General features: G+C 39.6%; 1 protein-coding gene across 1 annotated transcript in view; it reads left to right on the top strand.

Moving 5' to 3' along the window:
- The window catches only part of FAM135B (family with sequence similarity 135 member B), a 122,313-nt gene that overhangs the window by 66,900 nt on the left and 37,115 nt on the right, over positions 1-18,298 (top strand). Inside the window, exon 6 of the mRNA XM_058832484.1 lies at positions 8,197-8,323. Within this exon, the coding sequence (XP_058688467.1) occupies positions 8,197-8,323 (127 nt within the window). The remainder of the gene's footprint in view (positions 1-8,196; positions 8,324-18,298) is intronic.

The following is an 18,298-nucleotide window of genomic DNA, read 5'->3' as shown; positions in this document are numbered from 1 at the left end:
AAATTGAAATTCACTGCTGCATTGAAGTTTTCTTGCAACACTACTTTGCCTGAAGCACATCTATCAGCTCATATATGCCCTGTGGACTTAGCTTTTCATATTTTGTCAGCTCTGTTGACAAATTAGATACTCTTGTTCAACTTGCTCCATTTTGTTTGTGTTTAAAGAGGAAAACCAGCAAGACCAGTTCAGGCCTTTCCCTTCAGGTTAATGTACACTCACAAACAGCTCCTGCTGGGGAAACCTTTCCAGGGTGCCTCCATTACCTCCTGCTTCTTTGGCAAGTGAACATTTTGATATTGATGTTTGTCCTGGCTAAAAATTCTGATATAATAAATATTACATTAGGTTTGAGACTTTGAAGCCCTCAACTTTTACCAACCTGAGAATGAGTGAAATTCACGTCTGGAATCCTTTGCAGGCTTCTGGATGGAAATTTTTAGATTCAGCTTTTCTAAAAAGTGTAACACAGCTTTTTGGTAGGGTCCAAGTTCATGGCAATGGCTAATGGCTTTGTGAGAGGCTGGGTAGGAAGGTGGTGAGGCAGACTTTGAGTGAACTCATCTCCAGCTTTGTTAGCACAGAATGGTTTGGGTTGGAAGGTGCCTTAAAGATATTTTAGTTCCAACTTCCCTTCCTTGGGCAGGGACACCTTCTGCTATCCCAGCTTGCTCCAAGCCCCATCCAACCTGGCCTTGGACACTTCCAGGGATGGGGCAGCCACAGCTTCTCTGGGCAACCTGGGCTGGGACCTCACCACCTAAAATCTGATTTTTTTTTTTTTTCAGTATAAAGCCATTTCCCTTGTTCTATCACTACATCCCTTTGCCAAACATCTCTCTCCTTCTTTTTTATAATCTACCCTTAGGTACTGAAGAGTGCTGCAATGTCACCCTGGAGCCTTTTCACGGCTGAACAACCCCAGCTCTCTCAGCCTTTCCTCAGAGGAGAGATGCTCCAGCCCTCTGATCACTTTTGTGGCCTCCTCGGGGCCTGCTCTGAGAGGTCCACAATACCCCCCAATTTCCTGTGCTGGGGATGCCAGAGGTGGATGCAGCAGTGCAGCTGGGGTCTCACAAGGGCAGGACAGAGGGTCAGAATCCTCTCCCTTTACCTGCTGCTCATGGAGCTTTGGATGCAGCCCAGGATGTGGCTGGCTTTCTGAGCTGCAAGTGCTCATTGTTGGCTCATCTCCAGTTTTCCATCCACCAGAGCCCTCAAGTTCTTCTTTGCAGGGCTCCTCTCAATGAGTCTCAGTCTGTACTTTTACCTGGGAATGTCCAAACTCAGGGGTGGCACTTGGGTCTGTTGAACCCCATGAGGGTCTTGTGGGCCCACTTGTCCCCAGAGCAATCATATTTGCAGTAGATGTGGGATGACCATAAGCATAGTGTGATGCTTTGGTGTTTGGATGGTCTCTCTTGTCTCCTTGGGCAGTTGTATCCCTCTGAGCAGAGAAGGGACTGCTTGGCTTTTACTTGTCATTACAGAGCACTGAGCCACAGCTTGGTTAGAAACTCTTTCTCTGATCCTAAGAGATCTTTTACTTCTCTAAAAAGCACCCCAGGAGTGGCTCAGCAAGCTGGATTACCAGGGATCAGGTTCAGGACTTTTCCTTCCAGGCACAAGTGGAATAATAGGGGAGAACTGGGATGTAGGGTTCAGTGGTTGTGACAGCTGCTGTCTTGACCTGAAACACTGCTCCCCTCACCTGTGTCTTGCCCTAAACCCAAGGACACTGTGACACCAGGGCTGGAGCTGTGCTGTGGCAGAGCAGTGGCAGCTCTGTGCTGGCTGTGGTGTCTGCCCTGAGTGCTTTTGGCACCTGCAGATCATGGAGTAGAATTTCAGAGTTGTAGAATGTGGGAGAAATAGAGCAGAACCTACAGCAGGAGTTGCATGCCACATCCTAATATGATACAAGTGACAGTTCTCTTTGGAAAGTTGAGGGCTTGCCTCTGGCAACCTCATTTTATCCAGGGTGACAGGAGATGAGCATGGCAAGCCTGTCAAAAGATAACCAAAATAAGGGAGCAATGTTCAAGCTTGAGACTGCTCCCCTGCTGAGGCACTGGCCTCCATAAACAGCCAAAGTACCTTCCATTCTCTTACCTAATATCCAGGGGCTAAATGTCAGCAGACACTTGTAAGAGGAAGGTGAGGAGGAGGAGTGGGGGCTTTGGACTCAAGTTTTCTCATTTGTATGGATGAGTTTGGTTTCTGGCCCGAGGCACTGACTTCTCCCTCAGCTCCCTGTCACTAGCCAGGACTGTAAGTGCAGCCAGTGCTTATTAGCCCAGCTGCAGCTGTTAGAAAATACACTTTGCTCCAGCACAACTCCATGAAATATTTCTATTTTCTCTCAAAGGAAAATGTGTGGGACTGTGGTGAAGAGGTCTGCTTAGTCTCAGGCACGCTGCAAGCACAGTGCCTTACTTATACAGGACTCACTTAGGAAGCAAACACAAGAAACAAGGCTCATTAATTCTACAGAGCTCTTCACCACTTCCCAAAAAATAAAAACCCAAACCACCAAGGAAATTTAAAAAAAGCCAGTCTTGCTCATCTCGCTGCAGATGAGCAGATCCTTTGCCATGGGCAGCTGGCAAACCTGTTTCCTCTTGCTAACACAAGAAAGGGGTTAATTTTTCCCAGCTTTCTGGATTGTCCTCAGCTTTCTATTCCTTTCCTCTCTTTCATACATAAGTTTATGTGAAAAAACAAAGCAGGCTTTCGGGATTTTGCTTTAATTGCTTGTCTCCAAATCACTGTTTGAGAAACAAGAAATCTTGGTGGAATCTGAAATGGGGAAATTATATAGTATAAATTTTGCTGGTGGAGCAACCAAGACACACATACACAAGTTTTCAGTGCCTTTACCTTGTTCTTTCTGGAAGAGGAAACAGAATCAAGGGGACACAAAGTATTTAAAGATTGCTGATCCAGTCCTGATCTAGTTCTCTGCTTCACTGCACTAAGGAATTAGGCCAACCCTGGCCCTTCTTGAGCAATTCTATCTCACCTAAATCTGTTTACTTCCAGGCATCCTCCTGTTCCTCAAAAGCACAGCTGACCCATCTATAAATGATACACACACTGTGCTGCCTCGTGTGCCTTGAATCTGGGTGCAGATTATGCAGGTCCATTTTCCCACAGCTGCAAGTAGGGACAGCTTGTGTCTGAAACTGCACAAATATTATACTGGGCACTAAAGTTCTTCACTTATTTCCCCTCTCCACATTGTTTGCAAACAAATTAATCTGTAAAAAGAAAATGTAGTTTTTGTGCAGCCAAGAGCTATTCCTTCCCTAATATGTTATTAGAAGAATAGTGGTTTATATTATTTTCCTCTAAGAATGAATCTATAATAACTAGATGATTTTTCCTTTGATTTTTATTTTATTTGGTAGTTTGTTATGTATCTGCAAAGATAAACCTTCACTTTGGCATGCCATTCTTCTGTGCTACCAGCTGAGAAATCACATAAGAAAAACATGACAATTTCTGAGTCAAATTTAAAAAGAAAAATCCCACTCAAAAGTAAATTAAATATCACCACATGGCTTTATCTGCTTTCAAGTTTTATAGCAACTAAGGTTAAGTTCAGGACAAATGAGCCAGCATTTTCCAGCAGCCAAAATCACTAAAGATTTCAAACCAGATTCTCCCTCGTCTCTGTTTGGTATCTAAGGAGAGATATCTATTCTCATTAAAATTTTATTTTAATAAACCTTATCAGTTTTACCCAAAAAGCTCAGAACATTTTACAGTCACTGACTCTAACCTTACTGAAACTCCTTGAGTGAGAGAGAGCCATGTCTAGAGGAGCACAATCTGTAAACATCCACAGATTATTCTTAAAAATAAATAACAGATCACCCATGTACCCTATGGCCATGTGCCAGTAGTAATTTTCCAAAAGCTATTTTAAAGTTTTGAGTTAAAACAATGAGGGAAATTAGTGTTGTCACTACAATTTTCCTGATCTGTGGGAGAAGGCAGTTCCTGGTGGAATGCAAACAGATGCTAATGGAGACCATGAGGGTTTAATTCTGAGTTATGCTATTTTTGACTTATATTTTCAATTTTTAAAGCAATAATATTTTGTGTATAAGGGACAGAGAGAAAAAGAAGTGATTTCTCCAAGGATCTGGCCTAAATGGGATACAAGATAATTTCTTGAATTTCCACTCCTGATTTTACTCAAAAGATTGTAATATCTTGTCATTAGAAATGTGGTGATTGTGTGTGTACGGAGGTTGTTTGGGGTTTTTTTTTACAGTTTGATAATTTCATATGGTGCAGGATAGGGTTTTTTCCCAAGCAAGAATCATATCCCAATTTTTTTTTTCCCCATTCTGCTAAAAATGTCAATTCATGAAAAAAAATTGTTCTGCCTACCAAAAAACCCTAAAGAACCAAACCCTCCCTGCTACAAAAAGAAAGCCCCAAAATCCCAAAATAGAACTAAGAATGAAAGAAAAGTATTTAATTTTTGGGCAGGTTATTCTGAAAGAGAATATGGTGTTCTATTAAACTGCCTTAAAGTATTTTTTTCTGATTTGCTTCAATAACATATCTGAATTAACATTTATCAAGACCATTCAATTCCTTATCCTAGGGAACTGTCATTTTACTTATGTGTAACAGAATTGTCCACAGAAGAGAAAAAAAACAGGGAATGGAATAATTATTTAATATTTTGTGCTATACAAGAACCCAGTGTTGCCACATTGAATTCTACAACAGCAAGTTCAAAAGATCCAGAGAGTTCACCACTTATTACAACATGCAATTAATTCCAAAAGATGTTACAGAGGCCAAAAGTATAAATCACAAAGTCATGGACACAAATTCGTAGAAGGTAACTATGACTTCTGGAAATAATTGCTTGAATATAACCTTTGAGTCAGAAAGGTCTTAAATTTTGATTTCTGGATTTTGCAGGCTGTAACAAAGGAGGAAATGGGATTTTCAAGGCAGTTTACTGTACTGTGTGTCCACAGGTGACTGCTGTAATAATTGTGAGACTTCTTTGAAGGATAAAAGCATAAAATCAGAATTATGGAATGGTGTGAGTTGGAAGGGGCCTTAAAGATCATCTTGTTCCCTGCCATGGACAGGGACACCTTCCACTAGACCAGGTTGCTTCAGTCCCCATCCAAACTGGCCATAAAAGCTTCCAGGGATGGGGCGTCTACAAATTCTCTTGGAAACGTGCCAGGGCCTCACCACTCATGGTCTCAAGGATAAGGTCATCAAAAGGCCGGCTCAAAAAGAACCCATAAAATGTTTCACTGAAAATATTAATAGTTCTGCACACATTTTAATCCTCTTGGGCACACACATGTTACCTCTTTTGACCCTTTTTATCCTGACTCCAATTAAAAGCTGAGGTTATCATACTGGATAAGGATCTAAATGTTGATATTAAATCAGTGCTATTAAATAGATAGTCCAAATGGACACATAAGTAACAAGGTTCATGATTCATACAAATGAGCATGTTTGCAGAAATAATTAGAAGAAATAAATACAGCAAAAAAAAATAATGGATGTAGAAAATTAACCTGTTATTGCTAATAAAAATTTTCTTCAAGCATAATGTACTTCAGAAAACATTAGAGGGACTCAGCAGTTTGTAAACCTTCCAGTTAAACTTTCCCTCAGCAGACTGATGATGTTTTGGCATGTTTCCCAAAAAAAGGTTTTTGTTCTACAGTGCTATGTGAAATCAATTTCCATAAAACCAACAGATTAAAAACCCTTCTCTGGTGTAAAAGCAAAAGATAAATAAATAAAAAAGGCATTAAAAAGTGCTCCTCTTTCCCTTTAAACCTTTTAGAGCTTTGCTCATATTCAAATGAGGAGTTTTTCATGTGCACAGAACATTTGTTTAAGCTTCTCTCTGTGATGCCATAGCAATCATTTTAATTTCAGTTTCTTGAGCCTTTCCAGCAGACCACAGCAGACAGCATCGTTCAATAATAGCTGAAATTATTCAGAGTGGTGAATTCAGAGCTCCTGTCTGTTGGAAATAGCTTTATGTATTTGTTTATTTATTTATTGCTTTTTTCTTAAATGGTGCATGTAGGAAATGTATGGAAAGGCTTCATGCTGCTTAGAATCGAACAGCTGGAAATTGCTATGATCACACAAATTCAAATATACATAAGCAAGAACAACTATTTCCTGATTTCTTCTACCCCGTCATCCCTCCTCTGGAATGGCATTTTTGCCAGTATTTATCTATAACAAGCAGCAGTTTTGTTCTACAGATAAGACAGGGATTTGTGTTTTACCTTCTGAAACTGGTCCAATTTGTAATTTTGCTTGAGATTCTTTTTCTAATGTTGCAAAACTATTTCACACCACAACCTCACCTGTTGTATGGCTGTTAATGATTTTTTTTTCTTTGTATATTTAATATAAATCCTTCCAGAGTTCAAGAAGCATTTGGGAAATGCTCTTAGGCACATGGTGTGATTCTTGGGGCTGCCCTGTGCAGGGTCAAGGGTTGGATTTTGGCGATCCTTGTGGATTCTTTCCATCTCAGGATGTTCTGTGATTCTATGATTCTCTGTTTTCTGTGTGTTTCTGTGCAGCAGTCAGCACTTTAACCTGTCCTTAAAAACTGAATCAGGTGTAGATATCAATTCATTAGTTTTATCTGAGCTGATGTGGCCATGTGATACACATCTACATAGAGGGATAACCTCGGGCTAGAAAAGCATTGCAGCAGGAATGACACTTCCCTGTGGCTTTTAGTTCTGGCACATTGTGGTTTTAAGATGTTTTTTTGTGGTCTCCATCCTGGAAGTTTTTATTTTTTCAAGAAGAGCAGGTCTCCTGGGTACAGTGGGATTTGGGATGCTTGGATGGGCATCAGACACGTGTGGATGGTGATCCCAATCTGGCAGCTGCAGCACAAAGCCAGTGGCATTAGCTCTGCACCTGGTACAAGCAGCAAATGTGTTTTACCTTTTTCCCTACAGTTCACTATTTCTATTCCAACCTTTTCTGCATGTTTTTTAAGAACCCTTCTGGTTACTTGCATTGCAATTTAGCAATCACAGTTTGTAATTTGGCTCACTGCATTCCCCACAAGTAGCCTGATTTCCCTCTTGAAATCTTGAAATAGTTTGTGTACAGCATGTGTTATCAGAGGGTCTAACAGTGGGGTTAGCTCCAGTTGTTGATGATCCAGCCTCTCTTTCCAGTCCACAATTAGAATTAAATACTTGGAGAATTAAATACTCTGATCTGTTTGACATCAGTGCTTCAGCAAGAGATGACTCAGATGCTGGAAATGCCAATTCCTCTCCAATGAATTTAAAGGCAGCCCACATCATTAACTGGGGTGTAAGTACTGCTCAGATTAATCCAGAGTATGAGCCCTGGCTGTGCATCAATACTCTGGTGGGCTTGATGCTGAGTGAACTCCAGACAGGTTATTTCACCTTTAATGGGTTCTTGGTCTTCAATAGGAAATGTACAAATATAGCCAGAAGGGAGCACTGACCACAATAATCAGCACTGAGAATAAAACTACTTACATTCGGTCATTTTTTTGAGGAACAATTTGGATAACAGTGAAATCACATTGCACCCAGGAAAAATAAATGCATTTTTTGGCTGAAGTCTTATCCTTCTTGTGCTGAAAGCTAATGCTATGGGAGAGTGAGAAGTGGCAACCAAACTTATCTATAAGAATAAGTTTAGGATGAGCTAAAAAAGATATTGGTAGTTAGGAGAGATCATGCACAACTCAAAGAGGAAGGATGATGAGGTTAAAGCCAGAGAGAAAGGTGTTGCATTCATCAAGGTGCAAGCTTAAGAGGTTGCTTAAGAATGTGATCCATTTGGATAGATGGAAAGGTTGTGTTGGTGAGATGTTATGCTGGAAAAAGATCTGTAAGACAGCAGAGAAAAGAGTGAGTTAAAGATAACACTCAAACCACTCCACTGAGTGCCTAGAAAACAAACTTCATTCACACTGCTTGAGCTACTGCACACTGGACAATGATCGTTTTCAAGGAAAACGTGAATTTACAGTGTACCTTGAAATAAACAAAAGCAAAACTTACTAAAATTTTAAATCCTTTCTAAGCAAGGAAATAATACTGGGACAACAACGATTCTTCTCTAAAAATGCCCCTCTGTTTACATTTTTCTTCTCAATTTTTCTCCTTGTAGTTTCGCTCGTCCAGGGAAAGGTTCATGGCTTGGTAAAGGCAACCTGGAGGCAGGACCAGACCAGTCCAGTATGTCATTAGAAAATCTGGTCTTTGGAGCTGGCTACTGCAAACCCACTTCTTCAGAGGTAAGGAGGATGAGGAATGGTGTCTTACGTCAATTTGATCACAGAGTGTGTGCACATTGTCTGTGGAGAACATGTCATGGTTTTATATTTCCTGTAGAGGGATTTTTTGGAAGGATAACCCTTCAAACATTTCTGCATGAACCACCTGGCATTTGGATACACAGTTCTTGGGTGTTCATGATCCACCTGCAGGGATCATTTCAGGGTTCAAGATGTATGGCTATACCCCCCATTGACAGTGACACTTTTAAGACAGGATTCACCTGACCAGATGTTGGCTGTAAGGTGAAATTAATTATTTAGGAAAAGGTTCTGACTTTCAGTTCTTTTGTATGACAGTAAGGGGATATGAGTCATTATTAAGGATGTTGTGAAAGAGGGATTTGTGTCCAGAGTATTTTGTGTGTTGGTGATGGGGTGTTTCACACAATGCCTTACTCATGGCAGCTCCCACAGCTAGCCTGTGTCTTTGGTCTTGCACTTGCAACTTACCACAGGTAAAGAGGAGAGCTCTTTGTGCAATTTTTAAAATAAAGTTGTTTGTTTTAAAAGGATTAATTTCTTTTTTGTTTATATTTTTATTTTCTTTTTTATGGTTTTTAAGTGCTAACCTTGGGGTTTGCGTTTTGTTTTTGGGTTTTTTTAATCAAAAATGTTTCCTCAGGTCTAGAAACTTACTGCAGAATACTGCAACCATTAACCTGCTAAGAAACCTTGATTCAAGGCTTCTGATTAACATGCTGCCCTCAGCTTCCCTCAACCCTTCCTTTCAAAGCTTTTCTGTATAAATATTAAAAATATGCAAGTCTAGAGCACCTGGTGCAGAGGAGCTACCAGGGAATTAACGAGGGCTGAGAGAATGTTTGGCCTGAGGCTGCTGTCCCAAACATTGGGTCAGTGTATGCTTTTGGCAAACAAACTGACCTCAACCTCTGCCTCTCTGCTAGACAGTCACATCATAGACATTTAAACAACTGTTTGGATTTTAGGACAATCTCTGAACATCTCTGTATATCACATAAGAAAGAAGCTTCTTTTGAGAGTGGTGCTTATTTTCATTTTCCTCTGGACAAGTTTCTGTTGAAAGAAGAGAAATGGAAAGTTCTCCACTCTCATTTTTGCTTTTAGTCTCCATGGAAAAATCTTGGTCTGTTGTAAATAGAAAAAAACCTTATTTCCTCCCCAGTTTTCTTCCTTAGCTGGAAGCTCCATCTTCTACCTGTCTCTGTAGACTACTTGTTTGGTTATTTTTTTTAATGGCAGGATAATTGTGGTGAGTTGACCTTGACTGGAATCCAGGCGCTCACCGAGCCATTCTATCATTCCCCTCCTCAACAGGACAGGGTGCAATAGAGAAGAATGGTGGGTAAAGTTAAAGTCAGTTTAATGAAGGAAAATCAAGGCCAGAATTGCAGAAGCAAAGGAAAACAAAAAATTCATTCTCTCCTTCCCATCAGCAGGTGATGTCCAGTCTCTTCCTGGAAAGTGGAGCTTCAGGGTGTGGTTTCTCTGGAACACAAACCTTATAATTGTGAATGCTCCCCCTTCTCCTCCTTTTCCTCAGTTTTTATTGCTGAGCACACGCCCTGTGGTAGAGAATATCCCTTTGGTCATTTTGGGTCAGCTGGCCTGGCTGTGTCCCCTGCAGGATCCTGCCCACTCCCACCTGCTGATGGGGGAATTCTGGTGCTGTGCCAGCTCTGCTCAGCAGGAGCCAAAACACTGCAGTGCCACCAGCAGCTCCACAGCCAGCGATGCCCAGCACAGCGCTGGGAGGGCTGCCAGGGGGAAAGTTAACTCTGTCCCAGCCAGAGCCAGTACAATTATTATTATTATTATTATTATTATCCTAGCAGATGAACTGTGAAATACCAAATGGAAATTGCTCTACCAAGAACTCGCTTTAGCACACTGCAGTCATCAGAATGCCACACACCAAAACACCATAAATATAATGCTGCACAGTCCACGTGGCCAGATGTGCATTTGTTTAGCTTCAGAAACCTCCAAAGCTCATGACGTCTGTTCTTGAGCTGAGTGTTTTAATTTCATAGATCATGACAGCCTTTTTGCCTATGCATGATAATGAGCAAAGGCTATTTTCTCTTGACTTGACATAAAAAAATAAAAATTCAGAGCTAGAAAAGAACCTGTTGAGACCTGACTCTAAGCAAAGGCCATGTGACTGACCGCTGGTTTATATGGGAGTTTATATCAGGCTGTAAGCAATTGAAGGAAGAGGAGTAATATTAATTCCTACAGTGCTACAGTACTTGGCACTGGGCCAAGGTTTCTTCCCGTTAATGACTTCTAGATGCTATTCCAGGTTGTTTGAATGTGTTTGTTAAACTTCAGTTGGTTTGGAGAATTTTGCATCACTGCCAATGGGCATGAGAATGGATCCTACCCTTTTCATGAGATTAAAAAGCCCCAAAACCTGCAGACCTCTCTGATTACTTTATGTATATTTTTGTTTGGACCTTCCCTGCTGCGTGTCTGAATTAGTAACTGTTGAATACCAGAACTCAAAATATACCACCCATATTTATGTTTGTGAACTATTCTGATTTGAAGCAACTGGCTAAATCTAGGGTGAAACATTAATAGGTCTGGTCTTCCAAGGCTGATGAAGCTTCACTGAGAGGCAGAACACAAGAAAATCAACTTTATAGGGATGCTGGTTAGTTTCTTTTCATGTCATAAACTGCCATGGGACAGTTAGTATTGGTCTATCCTGTTTTTAATTTTGTTTAGTTCTATTTTAATCTCCTTCTACATTTCATGTGCATTTCTCTGTTTTCCTTGATCTAAGAAGTCTTCAGGCTTAAGCTCTGAAAATGCATCTCCTGGGCAAGTGCCTTCTGTTTAGTATCTTTTCTAGGGAATCAAATCTGATTATTCAGTTTACTGTAAGACTGCAAACAGTCAAGACTTTCCTTATTTCAGCCTTAGCTATTGTGAATAAACCAAAAAGAGCTTCTTTTTCCCCTGACAGCTGCAGATAGATTATTTTTCCAGAACACTTTGCAAACTTTTACAAATGAACATAAGTTTGTAAAGTGCAGGGACTCTAAATCATTACTGTTGTGCCCTTTTCCTCTGGTCTAGGCATAAAACCCCAGGAAAGTTGTAGTTTGTGGCATCTGAAACCTTACTAACTCCACCATTTATTCAGTTTCATAGGTTTGGTAAAAATTCTACAAATTCAAGAAGCAGATTGTATCACAAAAGTAAATTTTGTTCTCACTAGTTTCATGATATGCAGTAGATGGATTGGTGGCATGGAGTTTTGGGTTTATGTGGCAAGGTTTTTGGCACCAGAGGAGAGTAGGACCAGGGCAGGCTTCTGTGAGAAGAAAGAAGAACTTTTCCCCACATTAAACGAAGACAATTCACCACTCATGGTTCAGAAAAGATTTGAACACAGTAGAGTGGTTGCTGGATTGAAAGTAGTCTTAAACCCCCAGAAAAGCCAGAAATGTGATGAAATATGATGTTAAAACTGCCAAGTTATGTTTTCCATTTAACTCTTGAATACAAAGTAGAAGACTGTTACCTTGATATATCATATATAGGTCATACTTTCCATTTACTCTCTTTTTTTCCTGACAGGATTTGGATGCATCAGAGAGTTAATGCTCTTTTTAGGCCCACAGGTTGACTGTGGAAGTGCTCACATAGTTCATGTCACTGATTTCCTTTTTCCTCACTGAAAAAGCAATTGACTGCCTTAATTTTTGAAGATAGTCAGCATCAATCAGCTCTTCTTTCCACTTCCTGACACAATCTTCTGCGTTTGGGCTGCTGAGGTGTCGCTGCTTAATAACAGATCCTGAAGGCTTCTTGTTCTGCACTTCTGGCTTCTCACTGGGAGACTGATTAAATGCCAGCAGCTTTGGATTGTACATGTGCCTTTTCCCTAGATCTCATCAAATGACTTCTGGACATCACTGACACTTTCCTCATCTCCTGGCTTAGCAGAGTAGTTATAATAATTAAGTCTATTTAAACCAAAGTGATTATTTTAAGTCTTTCTGTCTCTACCCATTCTACTCCCTAGCAAACAGGTATCTTCCTTTTCTCCTTTCTTCCTTCCCTCCCTCTCTAATATTTTCTCTATATCTATACTACATTTTTCCCTTCAAGCACAATTAAGACAACAAAGATATTTATTATTGAAAGAAGATATTTTTGTGTTATCAGATAAATATGAAGGAAGACAATTTCTTTGGCCAACAAACTAGAAGAAAATAATCTACAGAATAATAAAAACTATGAAATAATAAGAAGTGCTAGAACTTTTTCAGTTATTTTCAGCCCATAACTATGCTCACAGGGAATATATATCATTGCAGATATGTCCAAAATAGGATCATATCTAGTGCAATCTTGGGAGATGCCAGTGGGGTGAAGCAGCTTCATGAGTTATGTGTGGTTTCCTTTTGGGGAACCTGAATTCCCTTTTGTGTCTGCTAAATTGCTTTTCTGTGTGAGGAAGTTCAAGGGCTTGTTTTGGATCTTACAAGGTTTGTGTCTCAACTCCACACTGACTCACTCTTTCAGGTGCTCTAAGAGCTGGATACTGGAAGATTACAGCAGCTTTATTTATCTACAGTAAAATAAACTATTCCTCCCAGATCTGAAAACTGGATGGTCAGTTACACTTCAGAATTTCTGTGCCTTACCCAGTAGCATAAACCTCTTCTGTATTCACTGTTGTCAGGCTGCTTTAATGTCTTTGTAATATTGTGCATCACATGCCTGCTGCGTTATAATCAAGTTGAATCAATGGCATACTGGGGATTATTAATAAACTGTACTCACAGTAATCTTATTTTCATTTGGCTAGCAGTTGCACTGCAGATAAATTGACTTCTAAGTAATCAGATTGATTAATCATATGATTTCTCATTAATAAGGCACTGGTGTTTGATGAGAAGTGTTCTTCTTTCATCTAGCATTGATGTAGCAGTCCCAAAAGACGTGAGGTTTATGTCTGGCATAACACAAGAACCAGGAGTGTCATTCAAATGAAATTTGTTGATGATGAGAGTTCTTTTCCACAGACAGTTTGCCAATATTTTCATTTTTTTAGCAACATATGCAAAACCTGGGCTGTTCTAGCCTAGCACCAAAACATTATTCAAACATACATTTTTGTGTCTCATAGCAGTCATCTGTGGTGTAGTTTTCTTTTCTTCTCTGTAGTTATGGCTCTTTGGCCAAATAGTTCTTTTTCAGCTCTCAGAGTAGCAGGACCCTGAGATGATGTCAGCTCATTGGAGCACAGGGCTAAGAACCCCAACATTATGGGTTTGGTCCCTGTCCAGGCCACTCCCTTAAAAGTTCAACTTGATGATCCTTGTAGATCACTTCCAACTCAGAATATTCTTTGATTCTGTAGTGATTGTGCATCAGAGAGGAGCCCTCATAGAATCCATTGTAGGAACTTTAATATGTAATATGATTCTGTGGTTCTGAGACAACTGGTATATATTTTTGCTTTTGTTTTAATCAGTTTTTAATAAATCTCATTTAAAATAGCTTTTACTTATAATTGCTCAATGCAGTTTACATCAGACTTTTATCTAGAATTACATGGAAGTGCCTTTTGCTGTCATTTCAGACTTCTCTACTCCAGTGTGAGTGTTTAATGGCAAACATTTCTTTCATGTGTTAGAATGCATTTGTAATGGGTGGTTTTAAAAGATTCCTTGGGTGTCTCGCTGATGCAAATGGTGTGATTGGGACTCCAGCAGATGTCCAACACATAATTATTCTGAAATACTAAGACAGTTGATATACTGCTCTTTATAAGGTAAAATGACAAGTATATTTAATCAGTATGTTGAGGGCACCATTTGTGATAATTACTGATGAAATCTTTAATCTTTGGTTGCCTGAAGATAAATGGCTGATCCCTAGAAAGAACTAAATGATTTCCTAGCTGTAGCAGAAAACATGTAACTAATAATGTGACAATAACTGGTTTCTTTAATCACTGGCATATTTCTTTTCTGTGGTTTTTACTTTCTGATTCGACATTTGCAATGTATGGCAAAGCAATGATCTGCATTTTTATAGAGTTCAAAACTGAGATTAATTTGGGTTTAGGCCTGAAACATGGTGTTAAAAAAGCCTTGCAATCTTTTTGCTATGGGTGTTCAATGAAAATGTCATTAAATCAACTGGAGATTCTTGTGAAATTCCAGATAGAAGGGTGACTTGCTCTGGAGAAAATCCTTGGGAATTGCTCATATTGTACTGATCATTATTTCTTTTGTTAAGCAATAGAATTTGCATAGGAAGTTGCTCTTTTCATATGCCTTTTTTTTTTTTCTGTTTTTCTGCATTGTTTATGTATTGGAAATAATCAGATTGCTGCATTCTCTTTCCAAATCTCACCTAGTCTTATATAACTGAAAGGATTTTTATTATGGCTAATTTAGAGAGTTGTGAGTAGTGTGGTAAAAAGCAGACTAAGCACGGAGGATTTATTTCTCTTTCACAGCTACCATTACAGTTATGTACTGAAGAATTTATTTGGCTTCCCCCACCATAATTTCTCACATTGTCTGAATCCATTTATGTGGTTTGTACAGCCATTCACTTGGCTGACATTGCTTCAGTTCAAGGTTTTTCTTTCTGGAGGTTTCAGCATCGGTTTTTCAGAAATTTTCAGGAAGTGGCTTGTGCAATACCTTTTTTTTTAGTTTCTTCCCCAAAGTAAAGTAGAGGAGCAGTGAGAACAGATTTTTTACTCCTCACTTCAGGAGCTGGACTTGGCTGCTCTCTACCTTTTGAAAGAATGTTTTTATTATTCACTTTTCCTTTCTTCTCAGTATTTTTTCCAGTGCTACCTTGCTTAAAAATCATGTTCATATGCCCTAAGGAGCAGTAATCCTTAGCTCCTAAGGAACAATAATTCCCACTAACTGATGATGAGAGAGTTCCTGAAGGGAGAGCAGCTCTCAGAGCTTCTGAGCTGATGGCCTTTGCAGGGTGAGCAGAGATGCCAGCACCACAGTTGAGATCCATCACCTGAAAGCCAACCCTTTGCTACTGGCAAGTGTCCCAGACAGCAGCTCGGGGACTGGGGAATGAGAAAAAAGGTTCCCTCTTTTTCCTACCACTTTGGCTTGTTTTGTGGAAACAAATCTTGAAGTGACAGCAAAAGCCTACACCTCTGTTCACAGCTATCATGACAGTTGTAATGACCCAAGAAACAGCTTCACAGCTGATAATTATAAGTTTTGGTGCTGTGTTAGGTGGGAACACTTAGAAGTGCAAAACTAAAACTGGTAACACCAGTTTGTGCAAAACCAACTGACTCCACTCAAATGGTCTCATATTTTTTCCAAGGATCAGACAAGATTTGGCATTGTGGCAGTCAGAAAAGAGTGGGCTCAGAGAAAGAGATGGGTCAGTGATGATTCTCAAAAGCACTGCCAGACAGAGGTGAATAATATTAGACAAAAGTTTAGCCAACAAAGCATTTTTTTGGTAGCTTTATGGCAAAATAAGAATAATTTTAGAAGCGCTTCAGGACAAGAATAAGTTCTTCTGAAGATGACTTGACTTAATCACATATCCAGAATCTGTACTCCAGTGTTGTGATGAGTGCCAAAAAGAAATTTGGATCAGAATTGGTTAATGCTTCAAGGAAACTCTTTGCATAACCAGGAAAATTGTGTGAGTACTCATGCAGTTACACACATGAGTACTTGGGTGAGAATATGGGACTAAAGACTTATGTAGGGTAAGCCAGACACAGCCAGAGGCAAATGAGCTCACATTACTTCTTTGAATGGCATAAACTTTGAGATATCAGCCTAATTTTAGAACAATATTTACCTCTACTGCTCCCAGCTTCACAGTCTGGTGTTTTGGTAGGGTCTGATGTATTGTTAATATCTGTGCACTCAGTCCCTGCATGATCCCAGGTTAGCTGGGTGTGTTATGAAATGTGAAGGAGCTGCAGTATTGTTTGTCTGCTGCCTCTGGTTCCTAGCAGATCAGATAAGGCCAAGTCAGATAAGCCTTTACCCATCAATTTTCTTCCTTGTCTTCTTTGTAGACTCATAGAAGTTTGGATTGAAAGAACCTTTAAACATAATCTAGTTCAAACCCCCTGCAATGAGCAGGGTCATCGTCAACTAGAACAGGCTGCTCAGAGCCCTGTCAAACCTGGCCTTGAATGTTTCCAGGGATGGGACTTTCACCAGGTCTCTGGGCAATCTGGCCCAGTGTCTCAGTACCCTCAACACTAAATATCTAGCTTAAATCTACCCTTTTATAGTTTTAAACCGTTACCCCTTGTCCTATCTCTACACACCCTGCTAAAAAATCTCTCCCCATATTTCTTATAAGTTGCCCTTAAGCATTGAAAGGTTACTGTAAAGTCTGCCAAGATATTCCCAAATTCTTTCCATGGGTAGGATAAAACCATAAAGTCAGTGGAAGGCACCATGTATCTGCTCTTTGATGACCCAAGGCAAAAGTCATTGCCACCTCACAGGTCTGTGTTAGGCCTAGATGCAATCTGCAATGTCTCTGCTGGAATTAGCTCTTCCTGTCATTGGCAGACTGGGTTGGCTGATGAGAAGCAGGGGTGAAAGGCTGAACAGGGCAGCAGGACACCCCCAAGGCAGTGCTGAATAACATTCATGTGGGTGGTAAAGCTCTGCTTCTGCTCTACACACTGTGTTTCTTTGTAAACAAATACAGCTCAACTCTCCAGAGCTGCCAGTCAGTCTCCTTCTCTACTACTGAACTCATTAGAAGTATTTTATTGAAAACCATAAAATTATGGCCTGCAGAATAAATGGTAAGCCACTCATAGCTCATGAAATTTGATTGTCTTTGAGTGCAAATTACTTGAGGGCTGGTATATGTACTATGCATAATACAGGAGGTATCTATGGGACTATGAAAATGAACCTGTGAAGATGTAATAGTTATGCAAATTCATACAGTTCCAGCTATTCAAAAGTTCCCTATTTTGTTGCAGTAAATTATAACATATCAATGTAATTGCCTTAAATAACATACCCAGGAAATAGTCTGATTAGCCATTATTTCTGTTTCAGTGTTAGAACAGAAATTGTGGATTTCTGCAGTGATAAAAAGGATTGTACATTATTTTATCATTGGCTTTTCCATTTGATGTATGTTTACATGCATGTGAAAGATCTATAAATGATTCATTCCCTGAGAGTGTCATAAGTGAAGACTTCAGGAATGTGGCATAATCAGAGGATTAGACATTGAGCTGTTTCCTGGCAGCAAAAGACATAGAAACCACATTCCCCACATCAAAGAAACTAGACCAGCATTACAACACCTGGGCCAAAGAGGAGCAATTTTTGTGCAGACCCATTTTTTGCAAAAGGAAGACGCCTTTAATCTAGGCTGTAAATTATTTTTTCTGAGTGTGAGTTGAAATAAAATAATAAAATAATACTAATAAAATAAAATAATACTCATTAAAAACAGGTCTTGAAGCATTTCTAAAAGAAAAATCTAATGGATCTCCTTGGATCACTTTGCAACTTCAATTACCTGAGTGATGGGACTCTCTGAGCCTCAGAATTATCTTCAGCAAAATAATTAGGGAAGTAATGGAAATTGATTTGACTTGGTTTTACAACAGACCTTGGAGTATGTTCTCACAACAGATCTGTTGACTATTTTTTACAATGCAATAATGGAAAAAATTCAGGTAACCTGAAAAATGGCATATTTAGACCCAATAAAAGGATTTTTTTTCCTCCCCATTTCTGTAGACCATAAAAGAGCTGGTATAACACATTGCCAGAAGGTGCTTCTGTGAACTTTGTAAGATTTTACACAATTGTGCAAAATGACAGCACAGACACAGTCCTTGTTCTGAAAGGATGGGAACTGAGAGGGCTGTGATATAAACCAATATTTGAGTATTTTGAGGAAGACTTTTCTTGAAGGCAATCAGTTTCT

Source organism: Poecile atricapillus, chromosome 2 (assembly GCF_030490865.1).
Source record: "Poecile atricapillus isolate bPoeAtr1 chromosome 2, bPoeAtr1.hap1, whole genome shotgun sequence".
In the NCBI taxonomy this organism is placed as follows: domain Eukaryota; kingdom Metazoa; phylum Chordata; class Aves; order Passeriformes; family Paridae; genus Poecile; species Poecile atricapillus.
The sequence above is the reverse complement of the archived record's forward strand: the minus strand, read 5'-3'. Positions and strand labels throughout refer to the sequence as shown.